The sequence below is a fragment of the Chroicocephalus ridibundus genome, chromosome 6 (genome assembly GCF_963924245.1).
Source record: "Chroicocephalus ridibundus chromosome 6, bChrRid1.1, whole genome shotgun sequence".
In the NCBI taxonomy this organism is placed as follows: Eukaryota; Metazoa; Chordata; class Aves; order Charadriiformes; family Laridae; genus Chroicocephalus; species Chroicocephalus ridibundus.
The window spans coordinates 37738048-37761232 of NC_086289.1; the positions used below are offsets into that span (position 1 = coordinate 37738048).

At 49.7% G+C, this 23185-nt stretch overlaps 2 protein-coding genes across 8 annotated transcripts in view; one reads left to right on the forward strand and one right to left on the reverse strand.

Moving 5' to 3' along the window:
* Positions 1 to 15816, reverse strand: part of ASCC1 (activating signal cointegrator 1 complex subunit 1) — a 39000-nt gene extending 23184 nt beyond the window's left edge. For all 5 annotated transcript variants that reach the window (XR_010071447.1, XR_010071446.1, XR_010071448.1 and 2 more), the window contains exons 1-6: positions 15773 to 15816; positions 12894 to 13021; positions 11702 to 11801; positions 10688 to 10785; positions 9041 to 9219; positions 1664 to 1800 (exon numbers count right to left, since the gene is read on the reverse strand). Coding sequence is in view for 1 of the 5 variants with exons in the window: in XM_063337420.1 (XP_063193490.1) it covers positions 1664 to 1800; positions 9041 to 9219; positions 10688 to 10785; positions 11702 to 11801; positions 12894 to 13005 (626 nt within the window). In the remaining 4 variants the exon portion in view is untranslated. The remainder of the gene's footprint in view (positions 1 to 1663; positions 1801 to 9040; positions 9220 to 10687; positions 10786 to 11701; positions 11802 to 12893; positions 13022 to 15772) is intronic.
* On the forward strand, positions 15524 to 22533 carry ANAPC16 (anaphase promoting complex subunit 16). 3 transcript variants are annotated; one of them, XM_063337422.1, is made up of 5 exons: positions 15552 to 15609; positions 16102 to 16184; positions 17486 to 17643; positions 19806 to 19880; positions 21724 to 22533. In XM_063337422.1, the coding sequence occupies exons 3-5, from the start codon at positions 17502 to 17504 to the stop codon at positions 21837 to 21839; spliced, it is 333 nt and encodes a 110-aa protein (XP_063193492.1). In that variant the 5' UTR covers positions 15552 to 15609; positions 16102 to 16184; positions 17486 to 17501; the 3' UTR covers positions 21840 to 22533. The 3 variants fall into 3 exon arrangements, with proteins under 3 accessions (XP_063193491.1, XP_063193492.1, XP_063193493.1); XM_063337421.1 differs by lacking the exon at positions 16102 to 16184 and having other exon boundaries at positions 15524 to 15609; XM_063337423.1 differs by lacking the exon at positions 16102 to 16184 and having other exon boundaries at positions 15594 to 15614.
* The last annotated feature ends 652 nt before the right edge of the window (positions 22534 to 23185 follow it).

The following is a 23185-nucleotide window of genomic DNA, read 5'->3' on the forward strand; positions in this document are numbered from 1 at the left end:
GGAAAAGCACTCGATACAGAATGCGGTTTTAAGTACACTTCAACATCCGCTCACAAATGCTGGAAGTAAATAGAGCTGTTTTAAAATCAGCTCCAGCTCCTCTTGCAGGAAGGCGAACCCGAAAGCGTGTGCAGGATATAACGTGCGCTCCCACACCTGCAAACGCACCGTGAAGTGTATCTGCTTCCAAACACACCACCTCCTTGCCTTTACCGTCAGAACATCGCAGGGAGGCGAAAGCTCCCTGTGGGTAAGTGCCGTTGTCTCATTTAACACCGAGGCCTCGTGGAAAGCACAGGGAGTGCCTGGGCACGCAGAAGTAATAAACACGAGTTACAACATGAGCGTGACTTTGCTCTAACCTTGCTCGCTTCTGTTCAGGTCACCTGAGAGACCGCTTTTGAGATCCTCAGCAAAGTTTCCCAGGTGGAATAAGGAGATTTCCCCTTCCACTATGTTTACTGGGAGGAAAACAGCGCGAGTGTGTTGCTGTGTACATCACATCGAGAACGCTAAACACCCCGTACTCTAAAGAGGGTCAAAAAGGGCACATCTGCTTTCACATGGCACTGCCTGCATTTAGAAAAATAAACGATCGCTAATGAAGGTTTATGGGGGTGGAAGGGAGCCTAAGTTAATTTTCAAAGTGTATTTATTTGGGTGTGGCAGGGGAAATAACCTAAAGGTTACATTCAAGTGTTGATTCCCCCTCCGCCAAAGGAAATGGAGAGTAAAGATTTTTCTCTGAATCCACTTAGGAGGAAGCTCAGACTTCCCAAATATTGCGGGTAGAGCCTTCCCCTGGAAACGCACTTGCATTTCTGTTCAACAGCTGAAACACTGGAGCTGTCATTTTAAAGGCAGAGGTAGGAATTTTTGGCCATGCATTAAGTCCCACAGATATTAGCTGGCACAGCGTGGCTAATTCTTCATGCACCCAGGCAACAAATAAATAAATAAATAAATAAAATCAAGGACCCGTGCTCTATGTGCAAAGGCTTTGCAGAATTAAATAAATAAACCAATCCCTCAGGCCATCTCCAATTTCTGAGCTGACCAGAGATAAGCTAATTACAGTGTCATTCAACCACGTTTACGGTTAAAGCCCTAACATCTGCAGCTCAGTGTTAACAGGCAGCGAGAAAGCCCCGGTCCTGGAGCAGCACTGAACGTTTCAGATGGATTACTCACACGGCTCCTGCTGGCTTCCCTGCACACAGCTCCCCGCATCGAGAAACGCGTGTCAAGGACACCTCAGCATCTGCTCAGAGGCAGAGGGGAAGCAGCGCGCCAGAGCCTGCTGCAGACAACGCACATGAAGGTAACGCAGCCCATCCCTCCCTCTGCAGCAGGCAGAGGACAACAGCACAAACTGCTCGCGCAAAAATAACGGGGACACGTGTGAGGAAAAAAAAAATGAGTAGAGCAGGTTTCCAGGGAATGCTGAGTGCTGGAGCTGAGCTGCAAGACGCTGTTAGGCTCTTTGTGACTGCTCGGTGATTTCTGCCACTCCCACTTGAAATGTTTCAGCCTTTTTCTAAATTTCTAGAGTTGAGATAGACCATTTAGCTGCTTTTCTTTTTGCTGTCCCTTGTCAAAGACATCTTGCTGCTTTTCCCCCCACTCAAGTTCTTGGTGATGACATCCCCTTTTTATCACTTACTCCACAAAGTCCTCTTTGCATCGCTGTAGGAGGTCACAGGCTTTCTGGATCTCTTGTTCGTTCAGAAGTACCAGCGTCCCAAGAGTCAGGTGAAGCTTGGCTGGGTTCTGGAACAGGCTGCTGCTGACCCCGTGATCCTGCAAATCAGTCAATCGATCATATAGAGGTGTCTTATCTCACACACACACCCCCCTCCACCAGAGGGATAAATACGAGAGAACAGGTACTGGGTCACCAAAACTTTTATCTCTGCATCACTCCTCGGGTTCGTAGCAACCAGAAGTTGAAACAAGAAACAAAATTTCACAGGCTTTGTGAGGGAGCGAGCTCAGCCCAACAGGCGAGACGCAGCCCCCCAGCCGCATGCATCCCCCCTGCCTGCCTTTTTGGCGGAGCTGCTGAAGGGCAGCCGGGAAGCTCATTACGACAGGCTCTTACTCAGGACTCAGGACTGAGGACCCGCTCACTCGTACAGGGTTTCGAGAGGAGACTTCCACAGCTGTCAAAGCTGTCAATGAACTCGACACAAGTCAGCACAGATTTAAAACTTGAGTTAAGTCCATTTTTTGTGCGATAAAGCTGGAACCAGCTCTAGTGACAAGCTCTAAATGGTCTCTAAATCCTGTCTAAACACAGATTGCACTTCACAACACAAGCACAGCTAATACCGCCTCTGATAATTACATTTTTCTTGTTCCCGCGTGCCCCATTGTTTGGCGAGATGAATTCAGTTAAATTTCCTTTATAAGAAGAGCTACGTGTTGTTGCTGGGGAAGAACTGCTCCCAGGTGGAGCAGTGGTCACATTCAGCTTTAAGAAACATGCTCTTTTGTTAGGGGATATTTATAAAAATACCTCGATGATGGTTAACATGCCCATATTAAAACAATTATTTCCACTTACTGGCCATTTCCCATCAGCATATTAAATAACCTCAATGTCTAACTCCAGAAGAAGCCAACGTGCGAGGCCACTGAAGCCTTTCTCGCCCTGCAAAAAGTCCACTGCCCGAGGATGACACCTTTGAAGTTTTTCACTGCACTTCAGAGTTTGAAATAAAACCTTTCGGCTGTTTAAACACTGCAGTATCTCAGCCCGTCAGAGTTTAATGCCCCACACCTCACTGGGCATTCTTCATGCCTAATGACAATATCCATGCCCTCCTTTACAGCAGGGCTCGTGGGCTGGGCTGGAGACGAGCCAGCCTGCAACACAGAGGCCGAGGGCTTGCTCCAGCAGCCAGAGGCCAGCAAAGCGCGGCAGTCCCCAGAGAGAGAGCACATATATACCTTCCACTGCTGTTAATTACTTTATTGCCGAGTGAAACCCCAAATCGTACCATGCTGGTAGTGGCAAAGCATGTGGCAAACCCCAGCACTGTGCAGCAGGCGGAAAAAAGCACCAACTACTTCGGGGCACATCGGGAGCAGAGGAGAGAGGGACAGCACTATCTCACTTCTCCCCACCTTCCCCTCTCTGCATTCGTCTTCCTTTAATTCATACTGCTGTTAACACGCATGACAGGACACGGTTTCTCTCCATCAGCCTCTTTTCTCTAAGGGTATCTGTAGCCAGAGGATATTTGGCCCATCATAAAACAGTAGCTCGGGTAATAGAAACTGGAAGAAAGTTCGATTTATCCTTGCCATGGACAACCGATGTCACTTGCACAGCACGCACAGATGATGTACAGTAATGAGAAAGCAGTTTGCAGGTCAGAAAGCAAATGCCTTACCCTCCTCCTCTGCCCCAGTACGATTTGTACTGTAAACACCAACCTGCCCTAAAAGCAGCGTTCTCCCCTGAGCTTTCCAACACCTGAGTGTGGGCTGACAGCTGACAAAGCGATGGCATGTCACCTCCACAAGCCGCGCTACCACTGCTGGGGAGATTAGCAGGGAAGAATGGTGCAGAGTGAGCAGGCCAAGACCTAGATAATCTTCCTGGTTTACTCTCTAGTGTTTCAGACAGCTCCTAAAAACCCTGCTTACACCCCTACTCTTTCACAGGCCGGCAGATCCCACTTCTCCCACGCATAAAATAGATGCTACATCAGAGGTAGCTCTCCCTGGAACAGGCAATGTTTCTGCGGGTGTCTTAGCAGCCCTTCGTGGCTGGATGCTGCTCGCAGAGATGAAAAAAAGCTTGAGCCCATTTATTCTAATCCCAGATTATGATAAACTATCAGCAACCGCTGTGTCACCTCACGGGAAGCTGTCCTGTCCACTGGCATCAGTCCTCTGCAACCTGGCCAGCAGGAATATGTGGTTCATAACTACTGCTAAGGGAAAATCACACCCACCTCCAGGAAGAATGAGCACAAGAGATGCGATCCTGTCAACGTTGTGATTTTGGGGCTTTATGGACATCTTCCAAATACCTAAGGAACCCTCTCAAGATAAGCTACAACCATGAAAGCAGGAGGGGGGAGTGAGATTCATCATCAGAGGTGGGCAGAGGGATCCATCGGGATCTAAGCCATGCTCTCCAAATGCCTCTTGGCAAAAAGCTCCTCTTTCACCAGTCTCCTCCCCTGTGCAGCGGAAGGTGGACACTCCTCATAGCCCAGTCGCAGTGGCTCGTGGCAAGCGGTGGCTTCCAGCCCTAATGAAAGTAGAGCACCAGAGCAGAGGAGGGGAGGTGTCACAGCAGGGCATCCCCGTATCCTACAGGGGAGTCTGAAAGCGGTGTATTTGCAGGGACTCGCCGGCAGATACAAATACATTATCTATCATCTCTCAAAAAATTTACTGTTGAAACTTGGGTTCTCTAAGGATGCACTGAGAGGCAGGAAGAATATCCCCTTTACACACCATCCGTATGTGATGACCATCCATTTTAGCTTGTGCCTCTCCCCGACACTGCCCTGTCATGGCCAAAAAACAACTCATTTCCACACATTTAGCCTTAAAAATTAATTTTTTTCCTCCTGCCTGCTACTTAGACTTTTAGCTTTGCTCTCCTCCTTTACAAGGAACATGGAAAAGGTTTTATCCAGAGTCTTCACCTCTCTTTGCAAAGCCCAAGCACGTTGTTCCTTCAAATCTAAGACCCTGTAGTAGGGAAACCATAGACCACAACACACTTCAGGCCGCCTACATGACAAGGCAAAGGATCAGACTCCTTAGCTCTTCCTCCCCGGCTGCATCCTCTCTACTGCCTTAAGAGCTTCCAATATTTGCAGACAGCTTTATGATTATTTTTTTTCTTAATAGCAGGATACTGCGTGCCAGCTATATGCCCTCTCCCACCCTGATCCACAAACAAAGGAGCGAGCCAGAAAAGCAGAATTTCCTCAGAACGGACTGAAGAGCTGCAGGCTGAAAAACCCCTCCCATTTTCTGTCCCTTCCACTCCAAGATGTAATACCTCATTAGCAATATTTGATATTTACAGGTTGCCATATATTACGGCAATCATATTTCTTTTCCGTGCTACATCTGCAGCCTGTTAAGACTGCAAGTGCTGTGTTTGCACAGCTCTGAAAGACCCAACTGTGATTTTTCACGGCAATATTACTGCAAAGTCTCTTCCCTTTTCCACCTGCGTACTCAGGCAGACGTTTCAGTCCTCCTCGCTCTGACACCTACACGACTGTGCGAGGAGACTTCCAAGGTCATCCAGTCATCCGGACCTCCCACTGCACCACGCCAGTAAAGAGCCTGTCCAGGTGAGCCACCTCCCTGTATTCTTATTAAATAAACCTCAAAAGAGCCTCCCCTCAGCCCTGCTTCATTGCCTGGCAGCCCTAAACCGTACCATGGACCACGTTCCATATTCCAGCACACGGTTCATCTTATAAAAAATGTCTTAAAGACACACACGCACACACACACAAAAAGTTAGAAAGCACATACCCACCAACATAACCCTGTGCTATAAAATATAAATGAATGGTTGTCATGGTAACTGCTTCAGAGAGAAATAGAGTCCCTCACAAATGCTCAATGGCCAGAAGAAATCCTCACACACGCACAACCGGTCCTTTCCCTTCCTTACCGTTATTACCGAGCTTCATTCAAAGACTGGGGTTTACCTAATTCTGCAATGTTTCGCACCAGCAAATTGCAACAGGAAGAGAAGCGCGCTGCTTCTGTCAACCGAAACCTATTCGGATTTCTCCAAGTATCCTGAGAAATCCCTTTGCTTTGGACAAATCTATAAGCTCTCTTATTGCTCTGTGAGGCACAGTTTTGAATTACTGTTTTTCATTACTGACACGCTTTCCAGCAGACCCTGCTGTGAGATAAAGTGGTATTAGAGTGGCATTACCGGCTTGTGGAGTGATTGAGAGACATACGGGGCTGCAATATACTCCTTGAACTAACAGCCAGCAATATATCTAGAAACCCTTTTGCTAATACCAGGAGAAGGAAGGGCAGAAAAATAAAGCACCATATATTCCTAGGCTATCCATATGCAAACCCCCAAATACCGGCCACTGACCGAATTCCACATTTCAAACTAAAAATGGAAACTGTAGAGCTGATGTAAGCAGTACCAGGAACATTTCAGGCTCTCCTGAGAGGCACAGGACATGGAGCAGTGCTAAGACAACTCCACAGCTTCCAGGCCGGGGCACCTCGCACCCACGCAGCACAGAGAGCAGGAATGGCAGCCCCAGCCCTTCTGCTTCCACCTACAGAGAGGTGTCCTGCTGTAGGGCAGCTTCAGCTTGCCACCGTTTTGGGAGATTCCTCGAAGCACCTTGATGACTCGGCAGCAGCAAAAGGCATGCTATGTCTCGAGTGCCACATTCTCTCAGCGATATCGCTGTTACCGGTATTAGGAGGATTCATGCCTGGGTGCTGGGTCCGAGAACAGTTCAAGTCTGAGGTTACTGAAAGCCAGAAGTAGCTGTTAGGCCAAAATGTGTTCCTGTGCGCACGCCCACGCTGCAGGATCCCTCACCATGACGCAGAGCCTTACAGGACTCAGTGCCATCCAGACACAGAACTAAAACTGCAGGAGAGAAAGAAGGTCAGATGAGAGGAGGAAAAATTAGCGTGACTCGCCCGGTCAGCAGTGGTCTCAGCGCTCCTCTGACCAAGCTTGGGTTTCTGCAGCTTTCCAGGACACGGAGTATGTGAAGGTTGGCATATGTTCCCAGGCAGCTCCTTCTGAACGTGACTGACAACACTGGGGAAAGCACCAAGATGAATGTATGAACGTGTTTCTAAGGGGATGGCAGACCTCCATGCCTACCCAGGGATGCAGAACGATACTTAAGAGCGAGCAAGAGACAAACAATGTGATAGAGACAGATCAGGAAGGGTCTGAAGAGCCAGTAAGGTCACCAGCCAAGGCAGGGACAATGGAGGGTTGCAGAGGTGCAACCAAACCAGCAGGCAGGAAAAAATGAGTGCTCCGCAAGGAGAGCGCTAGTCCTGTGTGAGGGCAGTGTGTTGCAGGAATAAAAACACAGGATGACAGCATGAATGACAGCGTTAGCTGCCAAGATGAATAAAAGAGGCCACATCTTAGAGATGTGACACTGAAAGGATTCACCTGACACCGAGGCGCCTGGAAGCCAGAACCCAGCAAGACGTACGGGATGACACCGAGGTTACTGCCCGCGCAGCGGGCACGTCTGGGTTTGCTGTCCACGGGGAGGGACACGAGAGACCCACAGGACCTGCCGGCAGACAGCTAGGGGGAGGATGAGGGTCAGATAAGCAGAGTCCAGAATGCCAAAGCTTCAAGCAGAGCAGGACCAGACCTTGGGGGAGATCAAGTGAAAGGACTGTAACAGCCACAAGCCCAGGTAGAAGGGGACAAAGGGCAAGAGAAACACCAGACTGAAAACAGGGGTGCAGTCCAGGGCCAACGGCACGAACAGCCACTACCAGAGCCCTGTGCTGAAGGTACCAGCCCCTTGAAAAGCCGCTTCTCTCCCTGTGACTTTGGTGTGTCCCCACACTAGGACTGGAACTAGAAACCAACAGAGGGAGCCAGGCCACCACTGACGCCAGCCCAAGGTCTGGCACTTTCTGTTCAGCCAGCACTTTCTCAGGCTAATGTTTCCATCCCTCTGTCTTCAGGGCTTTCTTTTAGTAACGGTGAGCTTTAATAAAGGTACCTGCTGCTGGCTAATGAGGATAGCTGATCCAGCCAGTGATATCCTCCTAGCCCGAGGAAAGGGTCCGCATGGCATTGCAGTGGTTGTTAATCCGTGGATCTGTTGGCCAGTTTCGGTTGTATTTAACATCAAGTGGAAAGCTGAGTGATAGAAAAATCCTAAAATGCCATGGAAATAGGCTGCTGGGTGGAGAAGAGGGACTTAAATCAGAACTGCCAGGAAAGACAAGACTGCAGAGCCAGCTCAGTTCTGCTCTTGGAGATGAGACAATTGACATGCAAGCGACCACGAAAACTTGAGTAAGAACTCCTGTCTCCCCAGCTATCAGATAATTCACACCCACCGGCATGAAGGCATAGGAAACTAAACCTCTTAAGCTGTGCTATCGGCGAGATTATATTTTCCCCTTTGAAAGGCACTGATGGACATGAAGGCAAGAATATCAGCCCACAAAACCCTGCTGCGTGTACGCAATCTAACCTGCAGCGGTCACGAAGAGGAACTCTTCTCTCTTACCTAGAGATGTCCTGCCAGCAGACTCAGAAGACACAGCAATTTAATAATACCATTCCCTCTCCTCAGCCTGGCCCCGTGCACTGACATACTGCTTCTGTCAAACTAGAAGCATGCTAAAATAAACCAGGGAATACACCGCTTTCACTTCATTCTGTCCTTCATTTCCCTATGCCTAACTATTTCCTGCTGCTCTCAATGCAAGATCTGAAGGCAAGCAGGAGGGACTGTCAGCACAGCGTCTCAGGGGGAAGAAGGGAAGCGATTAGATTTGCAGGATGGCATGTGCTACCAAGTCATTTCTCCCTCAGCTCCACTAATGACACCCATCTTCCTTCACTGTCAGTAACCAAAAGAAACGTGAAATAGAAGCAGCAGCAAACTCGTGAATTCCTACCTGGTTTCACGGTCACGTAGAAATCATATAAAATGTAGAAAAGTCCACTACATTATTTAGTGGCTTTCCTATTAAAAACAAAAAACCCCAACCGCTCTTTTGAATCTTAGATATCCTCCTACCTAGGAAAATCTCTAAGGAGAACAAAATATTTTACTAACGATTTACTAAGTAAGCCATTCCACTTTCCAGAAGATTTCACAACAGCACTCAACAAATTCACAGCAGATCCGCCAACTTAAGTAAAAGGCCTGTTAAAAACACATTCCTAGGAAATAGAATAGAATAAGGCCTTCAAGGCAAACGCCAAAAAGCTATCTCTCAATAAATGAAACGGCGCTCTGCCGAAGGGCTTCCACTTGATTTTAATTCTCACGTGGATCCTTACCTTTGAGCATTTCTCCAACACTTCCTCCTTGAACTGCAGGAACTTCTCCTGGATGGCGGGCTGGTTGAGAGCGAAGGACAGGAAGTGTGTGAAGGGCTGCTTCTTACGGAAGCTGTCCAGGAGAACATCGATCCGCGTTCGGGCAGAGATGACACCGCTGCGATGCTGCCCTGTAATCACTGCAAGGAAACCAAAGCAATACCTGTCTGGTTTCCGTGAAGCTACAGTGAGACTACTGACACACATGCAAAATAAAAAGTAATGAATGGATCGTGATTTTACATGATATTTATCCGTGCGCTTTAAAATATCAATATTGGAGGATATTGTGAAAGTAAGAAAATTCATCCAGGAGCAGCCAGGAGGGAATTAGAAAAACCTGCACAACAGCACCTCTCTACTCTTAGTCCCTGGCTCGCTGAAGAAGCGATAGGAATTAAAACTCCCAACCGTGCACACAGAAACCTAACCAGACTCCCTGCTTGACTTAAAATGCCTGGCACAGCTGTGCTTTCCTCTGTAAAGACAGGATGACGCCATCAAAAGTATCCCTCTGCTCTCAAGAAAGTAAGCTCTGAGTGCCTAAAAACAATAACTAAGAGTCTATCATTTCAGTGGCTCTTCAGATTTCTAGAGCATTATTTCAAGTTTTCACAAAGGCAGTCAAAGTGAAAAAGAAAAGAAAAAAATCTATCAAAGATCAAGATGGCCTATATCATTTGTGCATGCACTTCAAGGCACCAAACAGAGAACCCTTGAGCTTGAAAGGAAAGAACTGTGAGGAGCAAAATTTTCTTGGCTTCCTATTATTACATGTTTTCAACATCTCTCAACCATCCTAATAGTCCTTCACGGTTCTCAGAAAGAAGTCAAGACCCACTTCTTGAGAAGTACCGCCACGTTCCTGTGCAACACCACAGCTGGATCCCCCTTGTCACTTGCTCCTCACAGCTCTGTCACAAACGTAACTGTATGCCATGCCAATTATTACCAGAGCGTGCGTAAGGGGCCGTCCAGATACCCACTCAGGCAGAAACCCGCACGGGCCAGCCCTTAGGAGCAACGCCTCCTTTCTTTTGAAGTCACTGGAAGTGATGAGAAGGAACATACGGTACAAGAAAGCCTGCTCTCACTCTCAGGATCAAGTGACAGCGCCAGAAAGGCAGCAACGTCATCAAAACACTTCTCAGATTAAAGCAGGTGCTGAAATTTATTTCATGCATAAATATACGAGGCGGCAATTTTTTCTGGATGCATGTTACAGCTCCTTGTTAATGGAAATAGTATTAATTTAAAAAAAAAAAATAACACAGCAAAACCAAAAAACCACCCCAACACATTCAGGCCCAAAGTCCTCAAGGCAGTCATTTAAGGCCTAGAAGTGACTTCAGTGAGACTATCCATAGACTTAAAATAGATTTTTTTTTTCCAAAAAAAAATCCTTATATTGCTTTATAAGGATTTATAGATAGGGGAAATAAGCTCAGGAGAAATGTGAAGCGATTTTTCAAAGGCCATAAAGGGTGTCAGCGCCATGTCAGAAGCAGGAATTAAAAGAAAAACACCTCCTATGCCCCCTGCCCGTTCAAATCATGTCTGTGCAAGGGCTGATGAGAGAACACACATTTTGTGCATGTTCAAGCTCACCAATTTCTCCTTCCACTCCAGGCTTGGGAATGCTGATGGAGGTTCGAGTCTCTGTTTCTAGCTTCTTCTTGGTCTCCCCTTTCTTCCCAATGATGTACCTGGAGGCGTAAAAATGCAAGAGAGTCATGTACACAGTGTCGCTGGGCTGCTCTCCATCGAGTGCGTCCAGCCAGCAGATGAACCCTGCCACAGGCAGCTGGTTGCGCCCAGATTCCGTATCTCTGTGCCAGAGGGATGTGCGCAGTCAGCTCCAGGCACAGGACCCGGTTACTCCCAGCACTCCACGCGTGACCAGTCTCGGATGAGGGGATGATGCTGAGCTGTGGCTCGCAACTGGCTTAAGCTAAAATAAGTCAGTCGGTCCACGACAGCTCTGCCCAGCACATCCTGCCACGGCTTATTCATCAGCTGGGTTATCCTTTTTTCCCATTATCTCGGATGACAAAGAACTAAGGGCACTTTTTTCTGCTTTTTGCTTTGCTCAAGGTACTCATTTGCCAGCATCCAAACACACAACAGAACAGCTTTCCTTCTCTGCATCTCAGTAAAACTATTCAACCTATAACACTGTCAAAAATAACTAGATAAAGCTTTGAACACTACAGGCTTCCCAGTAAACACCACATTTGAGTCAAGAGTCAATTCCAGTCATGTGTACTTTCTCTCAGAGCTTTCACAAACTCCCCCTGCCAGGCTGCTCGCCCCAGTTCTTCCTCCCCTTCTTCCCCCCTCCCTGACGCTTTTATGTTCAAGGGAAGAACGCTCAAAAACTCTCCTGCCAGCAAGAAAGCACCACCTGCTGTCTCTGTCACAGGGGAGGCCAGGAGTCAAGCGTGGCACAACTGCACTAAAAAGGCATTGCCAATTTTCCCTTCCCAAACGCTAAAATCCACATCCACAAAACGGAATATATTTTGGAGAGCCAGCGCTTACCCCGACCTCAAAAAAAAAAAAATCCTGTGCTCAACCGCTTCCCAGCAGCAACTCAAATAAACCAGAAACACGTAGGCTCACTTGTATAATGGGCTGGGAACCTCTACTCTGCACTGGAAGCCTTTCTCAGTCTCTTCCACCACAAAGGCATCACAGGGTTCGTCTGCGCAGTCACCCGGGCCTACCAGAAAAAAAAACAAAACACAACAACAGACCTTGAACAACCTCTGTAAAGTTTGGCAGCACTTTGTGTAGGACAATGGTCTCGCAGCCGCCTTCTCACAAGGTTAAGTAAAGGGAGAAACGGATTCCTCTCCATTGCGGCTAACTGATTTTTATTTCACCTTACTACCAACTCAGGAAAACATAATGACTGCTTCTAAATCCGCGGGGCCGGGAGGCGCAGGAAAGCAGTAGTTACAGACCGGGTTTTCTCTCAGCTGGAAGCTGCACAGCTACCCAGTGGGAATGGTCTCTCCTCCTTGGCAGGCTGGAAGCCACCACCCCATTCAGAGACCTGAGCAGGAATTTGGTGTTGCAGAAGAACACAAATAAAAGGCGGGGATAGTTTTGGTTCAAGGGTTCGGGTAGTCATCCTATGTCTCCTCTCCGACACATACGGGGACAAATTTGGGTGGCAAGCCACTCATTAAAGCTTTGTTCAATCCAATGAAATGCGGGATGGAGGGAGAAACAGGACACAACAGCCACAACCCTTTCCATCTGAGAAATAACTGCCGAGCTCTTCTGTGCCCACAACTCATGCAGAAAGGTAAAATACATCAGAACAGGAAGAATTCTGCCCCAAAAATAGGTTAACACCTTCCAAAAGCCACATTATAAGAGGCCGGTTCTTCAAGGGGCAAACACTGCAAGGACAGAGGATATTTAGCAAGTAGATTCCACTCCTGCCATACCTGCAAATAATTGCACTACCAAAAAGAAAGGCACTTCAGGAACCCAGGGAAAACCGATCAACGGGGCTCATTTTTTCCCCTCTTTACTGGAGGTCTTTCACAGCCAGCAAACATAACCAAGAGCCAGCAGCACAGGCACCCAAACCCACATTCAGTAACCAGCGTTACGTGCACTCTTTGGCCGGCAGCATCACCAAGGACCAAAGCAAAGCATTTTTCTCCCTCTTGAACACCTCACTCCACCGCAGGGGCAGGTCCTTGAGCATGTAAAGACATCAGAGAGAACTCCAGGAGCTCCCTAGGTCACCAGGGGGGATGATTTCATCTGTAGCAAGTCCTCACGCAGCACTCGTTACCTGCACAGAAATCCTCCTCCTCCTCCTCGTGCTGGTAGGCCTGCTCTTGAATGAGATTCTTCCTGTATACGCGCCCCCCGATCCTTATCAGAGTGGGACGCAGAACATCCATCCCGCTCCTCCTCCTCCTAATGCAAAGACAAAGACAGCTTTGCTAACTTATGCCAAGGAAAGGTAAATTCCGAAGTTTCCTTGTGGATAATTTGTAAGAGGCATTGGGGGAGCTCTGAGGGGCTCAGCAGTAAAGAGCGAGGTCTGTATTTTCAGAAGAGCAGTAACTCCTCCTTTACGTACGCACAAGAGGTTTCAGAAAAGCAATACCTTCTCAAACCTTAACGTTCAAAGACTGTTTTTCCAAGAACTTAACAAGTATACTCTTTGTCAGCTCATAAAGCCAGGAAACTTAAGCAATGTAAGATACATAACAAAGCATCAGTGTTTTCAGCCCTGCAAGGAGGTCAGCCACTGATCACCATGCTCCCTGAAACTCACACGTTTTATCTAAAACTCACCATGGCCTCAGTCAACGTGCTGTCTTAGCACCGTTCAGGATTCTGAACAATTTCACCTCGTTATCTTCCGTAGCTGCAGACCAAGGAGACCCCAGCCTCTCGCAAGCAATCCCCGACAACGCTGGCCTCCCTCACACCACCTGCCATCCTCCGCTAGTTTCCCAAAGGCCCAAGGAGCTTTTCCAAAGCAAACACGGTTCCCTGGATCTGCTCAGGGGGTGGCTAGGGAAGGGAAAAAAAGCGCTCTGAGGGGTCAGCTCTGGCCGGTGTTAGCAGTTACACCTCAGAGTGGCAAGTTTGAGGAGAACATGTAGAAGTCTTAGGCTACCCCGCATTATTCCAAACGATATTAGAAATGCTGAATTAAACATTTTACAGCACAGAGCGTTCTATGGTGTGGAAGCAACAGGGCGATCTGATGAACTGGCGGGCATCTGCCAGAGACTTCACATCTTCAGTGTTCTCTTTCTGTGTTCACTGAAGTTGTTAACACTGGATATATCCTGCTTTTAAAACAGAAGTTTCCTCTTACTCAGAAGACAAAATCTCCACCAAAATGTTTGTCTTCATCAGAAGGTTCACCTGCCTGCTACAACACAACCCATCGGTGAAGAAAACCAAAGTGGTGGCCTCTGAAGATGACTTTACCCTGAAGTGGGTTTATTGCACGGCCATATTTCATCAGTTTAAGTGACATCAAATTGGTCAGTTTCCCCCTCAGCAGGTGAAAAGTTTAAGGTTTGTTTAAGTTAAGTTGTTTGTTTAAGTTAAAAGTTTAAGCATTTGACACTGTCCCACACTACATCCTCGTCTCTAAATTGGAAAAGCATGGATTTGATGGATGGGCCACTTGGTGGATAAGGAACTGGCTGGATGGCCGCATTCAAAGGGTTGCAGTCAATGGCTCAATGTCCACATGGAAACCAGTGATGAGCGGCATTCCTCAGGGGTCAGTACTGGGACCAGGGCTGTTTAACATCTTCGTCAGTGACATGGACAGGGGGATTGAGTGCACCCTAAGCGAGTTTGCCGATGACACCAAGCTCTGTGGCACGGTCAACAGGCTGGAGGGAAGGGATGCCATCCAGAGGGACGTGGACAGGCTAGAGAGGTGGGACCGTGCAAGCCTCATGAAGTTCAGCCAGGCCAAGTGCAAGGTCCTGCACCTGGGTCATGGCAATCCCAGGCACAAATACAGGTTGGGTGGAGAATGGATGGAGAGCAGCCCTGAGGAGAAGGACTTGGGGGTGCTGGTGGATGAGAAGCTTAACAGGAGCCGGCAATGAGCACTCGCAGCCCAGAAAGCCACCTGCACCCTGGGCTGCATCAAAAGAAGTGTGGCCAGCAGGTTGAGGGAGGTGATTCTGCCCCCCTACTCTGCTCTGGTGAGACCCCACCTGGAGTACTGCATCCAGCTCCGGAGTCCTCAACACGGGAAGGACATGGAGCTGTTGGAGTGGGGCCAGAGGAGGCCCCGGAGATGCTGGGAGGGCTGGAGCCCCTCTGCTGTGAGGACAGGCTGAGAGAGCCTCTCAGCCTGGAGAAGAGAAAGCTCCAGGGAGACCTCAGAGCCCCTTCCAGGCCCTAAAGGGGGCTACAGGAAGGATGCGGAAGGACTCTGGATCAGGGAGTGTAATGATAGGACACAGGGTAACAGTTTCAAACTGAAAGAGGGGAGATTGAGCTGAGATCTGAGGCAGAAATTCTTTACTGTGAGGGTGGTGAGCCCCTGGCCCAGGTTGCCCCGAGAAGCTGTGGCTGCCCCATCCCTGGAGGTGTTCAAGGCCAGGTTGGAGGGGGCTTGGAGCAGCCTGGTCTGGTGGGAGGTGTCCCTGCCCAGGGCAGGGGGTGGCACTGGGTGGGCTTTGAGGTCCCTTCCAACCCAAACCGTTCTGTGATTCTAAGGCTTTTCCCCTCAGCAGCTCCCGGGGTGCCTCAAGACCCCCGAGCCCCCGCCCAGAGGAAGGGCGGGCGGGCCAGAGGAAGGCCAGAAGGAAGGGCGGGCGGGCGACCGCCAACGGCGACAGGGCGAGCTCGCTCGCCCCAGGCCCGGTGAGTAACGGGCGCCTCAACCGTCGCTAACGGTTACCGGCCCCCGCCACCGCCCCGGAAGTAGGGCGGGGCCGCGCGCGCACTCCCCGCCCCAGCATGCACCGCGAGCGCGACCCCGCGCGCCGCCTGCGCCGAGCCGTCCGGGCGGCCGGGTGAGGCACGGAGGGACCGGCCGCGCCCCGGGAAGGGGAAGAAGGGGAAGGGGGGAGATCCGGGCAGGAGACGGGTGATGGGCCGAACGGAAACGGGGAGGGGGGTGGAATGGAAGCGGGCGGTGGGGGCGGCGGCGGCGGCGGCGGGGGGGGCCTCACTCACCGGGAAGCGTCAGGTTACGGAAGCCGGGGAGGGGCGGGGCCTGGGGTGGCGCATGCGCCGTGGCGCTGTTGAAGCCCCGCCCGGAGGGAGTGTGGGCAGGGCGCCGCGCGTGCGCACTGGCGCTACTGAGGCCGCCGCCTGCCCGGCGTGTGGGCGGGGCGCCGCGCACGCGCAGTGCCGTCAGCCCTCCCTCCGTACCAAGATGGTGGGTGCCACAGCGCTGAGGCGATGGAGATGCAGGCCCCGTCTTGCGTCTGCCGTCCCCCTGCTTCGTGCTTGCCTCAGCCTCTTTAAAATAAAGACCGTGCCAGGAGTCTTTATTTATAAAGACCTAGGAGCCCGCCAATGGTTGCGACCCGCAGTCGGCATCCTTTCAGCGCAAAGCATCGTCTGGCTTCCCGGGCCTGCCCAGGTTCGTTGAGGAAGGTGTTGATGGATGTATCATAAGCCGTTTTAAAAGTTTTTTTTTTGCCCAGGCGTTTTCCTTCGCAGCCTGCTGCAAGCTGGTAGTCTGTTTTGTATTCTGCACAGTAAATGAAGCAATCTTGAGATTAACTATGTAGGAATGCGCAATTCCTAGTTGTCAGAGCCTTTTAAAAACCCTTTTTTTCCACTAAATCCTTGCATGCTTTCCAGAGGCACTGTCTGCAGAGCCTAGAGAGTCTGCAGAAATGTGTTAAATAGGTAGGATAAAAGAAATGCATTAAATGGGCAGGATAATTGGGGAATGTTTATAAGTAGTTTGGAGGAGTAGAGAGTGCTGTCACTTACCAGTGCCTAGTGACAGATTTGTCAGAGGCAGATGTCTCTGTCTGTCCAGAGAGGTATGCTGTCCATACATACATATGTATGTCCATATGTCCATACATACATATGTATGTATGTCCAGAGAGGCCTGCTGACCAGACCTGTCAGAGAGGTATGTGACACAATTAAGTACTCCATCATGCCAAATGTACAGCCAATACCTCTTAAAAATAGGGCTGAGAAAGAGGTATGGAAGAGGCGACTGGGCTTGACCAGTACAGGCAGACAGATGCTCAGCTGCTGCCGGTTTCGGTCAAATAGAATGTTTTAAAAGCAAAAGCGCATCTGGAGTGATGCAAAGCACAGTTGCTGCAAACTAGGCACAGCATGGCTTTGTGCAGGATGCGGCGCTGGAACTGGCAGTCCTGCAGGCTTCCAGGTTTTATGAGGCAGCAGGACTTTTTTCCGTGTTTGTTCTCCTGGAAACGAGGCAAAAAGAAGAGGGGAAAAAAAAATAAATATCTTTCTATGATGCTGGGGAGCGGGAAAAGCGCCAAGCAGCTGAAGGCCAGCGAATTCAGGCCAGTGACCTGTGCCAGGTTATTTTTATGCACGCTCCGATGGTGCCGCTGCATTCCCAGGCCCCCTTTGTCGGAGGGGTCAGAGCGTGGGTGACCGTCAGTTTCTGGTTGCCACCGCGTGGTGTGACAGCTCACTGCAGCCGTCCCTGCAGCGGGCACGGGCAACCCTCTCCCATGCAGGCAGGGCAGCCTCCAACCACCGGCGCTTCAAGGCTGCCGAGCCACGGAGTGGGGGCGGTAGCCCAAAGCTGTGCTCGCTGGCTCTTCCTGGACCTCGCCGCCTTCATCTGCCGTCAGATATGTGTGTGGTTGCTGGCTTTGTGCCCTGGGAAACTCCCGAGACGCCCTTCCTAACTCCGTTTTGCTCCCTTTTTTGTTCTTTCAGGCTGGGACAGGGTGAAATGGCAGCCTCTTCCTCATCCTCATCAGCTGGTGGAGTCAGCGGCAGCTCTGTAACAGGATCAGGGTTCAGTGTTTCAGACCTGGCACCGCCCCGAAAAGCCCTCTTCACTTATCCCAAAGGAGCTGGGGAGATGCTGGAAGGTGATTGCTCCTGCTTTTCTCCTTCCCTGCTCGTCCTGGGGTGCAGGGAGTTGCCGAGCTTGGCATCCCACTGCCTTTTTGGACTTCAGCTGGCAAAAGCCAGAGGGAGGAAGGAAGCACCAGGGCTTGGCTAGGTCCCGAGCAGCCCCGGCTCTCCCACCAGTTGTTCGTGAGGAAGTGATTTTTCTGGCAGTCACCTGTTTTTTAGCTCCATGACAACACTTCAGATGAGGAAGCGATCTACCTGAAAGGGAACATGACTCTGTTAATTGCTCATTGTTAGCTAATCCTTTGATGTCAGGCAGGAATTACTGTAAAGATAGCTGAGGCAGGAGTATTTTTCTTGGCAAAAACGTGTGATGGGGTTGGATTTGACTGGGCTAGTACAGGAGGCAGCTTGTATCCCTGCTGGCCAGGAAACGTATGGCTTACTTTTGCCCTCGACCCAAGTTAAAACCTTGCTGCAGGTCTGCGAGAGGATAAATCAGGACTAGACCTCTCTTTTAATCCTTAGAGGCTGAGCACGTTCCCCTTTTGGGCTGACTCTTGTCAGGGCATTTCTCCAGGGCTGCCTGGAGAGGGCTGGCGCTCTGATCCAGCGCGGCATCTTGCCTTTGCGTGCCTGAGCCCTGCCACCCGCTTTGTCTGGGCTGCCTGAAGGAGGACCCAGGCACGTCACGGCTGCATGTCCCTGCCCCTCCTGTGGGTGAGGGAGGAAGGGCAGGTCCTCCAGATGACGGGGTCAGTCTGTCTGTCTGTCTGCTCCCCTTGAACTTCCTGTGTCGCCACACCGCACACTCGACTATGTGAGCCCGACTATGTGAGCCCGAAGTTCATCGGGGTGGCCCTACAGCTCAGAAGCGACTGTGTTCCAGTAGAGACAAACACGGCAGCGCAAGGCAGCTGGGAACTGATCGCTACGTCCTTTAAGGACTGTTTTTATTACACATTAGAGCCCATATGCCGGTCTATTGAAGTAATTATGACTAAAGGCTTGCTCATAGAACTTAACGAGCCCTCAAAACAAATTAAAATAATGAAGCACTTCGTGTTGCCAAATAGACAGGCAGCTGTTCCTCCCCAGAGCCACTGGGCAGGATGGCCAGGCTGGGGAGTCGGAGGAGAGGGAAGGGTACGTTTGGAAATAGCACGGGGCAGCACCAACACAGCGTTTCAACAACTTGCAAGAGGATGCTCCAAGCACAGCGAAACTCCAAGTCTTCCCTGGGGTTCAGCTTCAGATTAGATTTTCCAGGGCCAGTTTCTACCCTTAGTCTTTAAAATTGCTTCTCTTCCTCATTTTTCTGGCATGAAGCTTTTGCTTGACTTTGCTTTGGGCTGACCTGTTTACCAGTAACACCGCAGTCAGCAGTCTGTCTGCTCTTGGTGGCAGCAACAACTGGACACTGTCCCTGTCACAGGAAGCTTTAAGTTAGCTTTTTAATTTCTGAGATAAAAGGTGATACACCCAGTCTTTCGCCAGGCAGGTGCAGGTTGGGTAGCTGCATACCAGTTTCCCCTTCAAAAATCCCCACTAACTGACTGATTTTTATTGTTACTTAACTATCTCGCTTGCTTTTAAATAAACCCTTAGGTTTTGGTTTTTTTTTTAAAAAAGGAAGTCGCATAAACTACATCAGTGCTTGGCACACAGTTAGCCACGTATTCCAGATTGCTTTATTTCTGAGTCGGTTGTGCGATCAGTTACTGATTTAGATGTCAAGATACACATTATTTGAAATCCTTTATGCGGGGTTATGGTCTAAGCCTGTGGGAAATCATAAAGCATTATAAGGACCCAAGCGTCTGAGCCCTGAGGGAAGTGGACAGTGCAGTAATATTAACTGGCTTCTCCTTAGCTTACCTTCTATTTAAAAATGGACTAAAACCGTTTGCAGAGGGGATGTATCAGAATATGAGCCAGGACATCTCCCAGGTGGCACAGCCATTCTCCAGCGGCACCAGGAGCCAGCCAAAGCCCCGCACAGGATTTGAATGCGGGGCCATACGGGCTAGAAACCGGAGCACCGGGGAAAGTGTCGGAATAGGCAAATGGGGAAACCCACACCTCGAACATAAAAATAGAAGGTTGGCAGCACTCGGTTAAGGCTGCTCAGTCTTAAAACTCTCAGATTAAACCGCCTCTCTTTTTCTGCTTACAGATGGCTCCGAAAGATTCCTCTGTGAGTCTGTCTTCAGCTATCAGGTTGCATCTACATTAAAACAAGTGAAACACGGTAAGCACCAAAGCACTGTCTGTTTTAACTGCGTGTTGATTGGGGAAGATGGCAGGGGAGCACGGAGAAAAGGCTGACATGTTCTCGGGTGCCAACCACAAAAAAGCAGAATAGCCTTTTAAGTTGGCGAATTAACGCTAAGTCAGACCATCATCAAGTCCTTTTTGCAAGCCCTATGCAAAGCGACGGGAACCACACAGCCTGGGTGGGAACAGGCTGTGCCTTTCGAAGCTTGTTTTTCCATCGCCGTGTGCCGCACTGCGAGAGGCAGCGAGAGGTGAGGCCAGAAGAGGAGGTGATGGGCAGGAAACGCCCACGCTCTGATCTTGGCCCAGCGCTGACTGTCTCTTGGGCCTCCGGCAAGAGACACTTGATTCCACCTTTGTTTCTCTGCTGAGCTTTAGTGACACTGGCAGGGTCAAGCGAGGTTTCCAAAGGTGCTTGGGAAACGGACGCGCAGGTGCCTGGCATGGCGTGGCGGGGCTGATCCACTCCCTACTTCCCCAAAAAAGAGCCTTACGTCTTGTTTGAACTTCTCCTTCCCTCCTGGGGCCTTTGCCCGCCACCCAGGTGCCTGTAACTGAACGATGGGCTTGACTGCACAGCAGCTTACTTTCTCGAGAGGTTGGGCAGAGCTCAGCACCAGACCGCCTCTGCTGCTTGAGGGTCACATCCTTTCCGGTCCCCACCTCTTGTCAGCCACGACGGGTACTTCCACGTGTTGTCTCAGACCGGAGAGGTTTCCTGTCCTCTGCCAGCGAGGGTTGCCAGGAGGAGGTCTGGGGGGCGTGCAGCAGCTTGCAAGGCCCTGATCCCATATTTCTGAACCGAAAAGCAAAGCTGAACTTCAGAGCCATTGTTTCCCTGGCTCCAGCGCTGATAAGCTCCCCTTGATAAGCACCAGCCTTTGAAACTGGTTTGCGGAGCACCGGTCGCCTCCCTGTAAGAAAGGGGAAAGGCTTAAAAAAAAGACCAAGGTCATCATTTTTTTGGCTTGTTTGTTTGCCAGTTCCCAAAAGCACGCGGTTGCAGCAGGTGGGGTGAGAACAGTCCCTCTTAAAAGCATCCACTGCTGCAGTCAGCATAAATCGTGGTGCATTTTATGTTACGCCTCTTGCTATTGAGTCAGCTCGTACTGGGCCGTTTTTCCAAGAGGCCGCTGCGCTGTTACAACTCCCAGCAGGGCCAAAAGAAGAAGGGCTGTTCTCATCTCCCTACCACTGCAGCTAATTTAATTGAAAATGGAGCCTGCGTGCCCAATGCACAACTGGTTTTAAATAAAGCTGAGAGGAACAAGTTGTCTTGGGGATCCCCAGGGAGGCAGCCCGTCTCTGCACGGGGGCCATTGCATCGTTAGTGTGCTCTGATTGCCGAGCCTTTCTACTACAGTCATCCAGGTGCTCCTCAAAGGACCTTCGTTAAAACGAGGAGTTCCTCGTGCTGCACCCAGCTCTACCGTGGGCCGACCAAGCTCTCTCTGAACTTCTCTGTTCTTTTGCACTATAAATATTTATGCTAAAGAAATGAGCTTCATCCTGTTTTCACCCCCATAATTGGCCTTGCATTTCCCTGTTAGGACTTGAATTTACACGGCACGGGCAGGGATGGTTAAATACACATTCAGCGCCGAACGAGGCAGAAAAGCCTGTCCCTGCTTTCTCCTGTGATCTGTCAAGGGCTCGCCGTTTGCACAGGGCGTCGTGTAAGAGTCGGTTTGCGTTCAAATCGGCTTGGTGGGTTTTATTCTATTCTCTTCCCCCTCGACATCTGGGAATTTGCATCTAATTGAGAGCTTTAATTGCGCTGTCATTGCAAACCACAGTTACCTTTGAACTTCTCGCAGATCAACAAGTCGCACGGATGGAAAAACTAGCTGGTCTGGTGGAAGAGCTGGAGGCAGATGAGTGGAGGTACAAGCCAATAGAGCAGCTCCTGGGATTCACTCCCTCCTCGGGCTGAGCGTGTCTGGATCGCTGCTGTCAGGGAGCAGAAGAAAAACATTCTCTGGCCTGGCTTCAAAACACACCCCCGTTTATCAGGATGCTGACAGCTGCATCGGCAGGACTGGGCTTTTTTTTTTTTTAAAGTTGAGAGTGAGGATCCCCCGTAAAGCTGCCAGTAAATGGAAATGACAGGATTCTTTAAGTCCTCTGCAGCGTTAACAGTCTGGCAGGGCTCGGTTTCTGTAACTTAGAAGGCAGGATCGGTTTTACAGAACTGGGAGAATCACCTTATTGTGTACAGAGGAGGGAAGACTCACAGTGTGGTGGTGGGGAAAGCAACCCAGTAACTCAGTCTGGCCTTTCCGTGGTGTGCGGATGGAAGATTGGGTGATACGCGGGCTGGGAAGCCTGTGTCTTTGCCACTCAAACACTCTTCAGCCCTAACTGTTGTTTCGGGGGATGAACGGGACAAGAACCGTCCCGGGTCGGCTGAGAAGGGACAGGCAGCGACACCTTGTCCAGAGGCAGCTGGTGTATCGCCAACACGGCTCTCTCTCCATTGCTGTTTCTCTTGCGTCTGCACAGCGAGCACTGGTGGGATGCTGCTCTCTAATGCAAAAGCTGTATCTTTAATACCCTGAAACTCTTTTTCCTCTTTATTATCTATTAGATTGCTCTGTGATAATAAAATAATTCTGTCTTTGAAAGCATTTATCTTTCCAAAGCTTGGTGCTGGGGGGGGGCTGATGAGAGAAACAATCAGCTGTTGGGTAGGTAATGGGAGGTTTAATGAAGCTCAGAGGCAGCTTGGCTGTTAGAGTGGTCAACTTAAGTTCAATTTAAAAAAAAACCCTGTGAGAGGAACCAAACCACACTCGGTTTATGCTCAAAAGTGGGTTGATTTAAATCAGATTTTAACCCTGGTTTAACTCTGCCAGCATAAAACCCTTATTTAAATCTATCCATTTTAATCGTCTCGGTTTTTGTTTGTACTTCACTTCTGTTCTTGAGGGGAACTGGATTCCCATTTTCTGGCATAACCGTTTCAACATGTTAATTTTCCATTGATTAGAGCCTTAACTCCACGTTTTTGCTAGCCAGCAGGGGGATAGGCTCAGCGCTGTATTTAGGCAATTGTACGACTTACTGCTCCAGATGCCTAATTCTTCCATTTTCAACATCTTATTTACAAGATCATTTTATTTTTACTCACTACATCAGCCCAGCCACATCTGGGTTGAAACAGATTAATTTGAATCCATCCCCATCTTAGTTATATCACCAGTGATTTGTCTTAGCTAAAACTAAGGGGACAAAGTATGCAGACGTGTTCTGCCTTTTTTTCTGTTTATAAATTAGTTC

Bases quoted from the DNA above. Each gene is read 5' to 3' on its own strand.
- ANAPC16 (XM_063337421.1), top strand. From the start codon at position 15,554: ATGCACCGCGAGCGCGACCCCGCGCGCCGCCTGCGCCGAGCCGTCCGG. The intron at 15,610-17,485 runs GTGAGGCACGGA...TTGTTCTTTCAG, and splicing joins CGAGCCGTCCGGGCGGCCGG to GCTGGGACAGGGTGAAATGG. The intron at 17,644-19,805 runs GTGATTGCTCCT...TTCTGCTTACAG, and splicing joins AGCTGGGGAGATGCTGGAAG to ATGGCTCCGAAAGATTCCTC.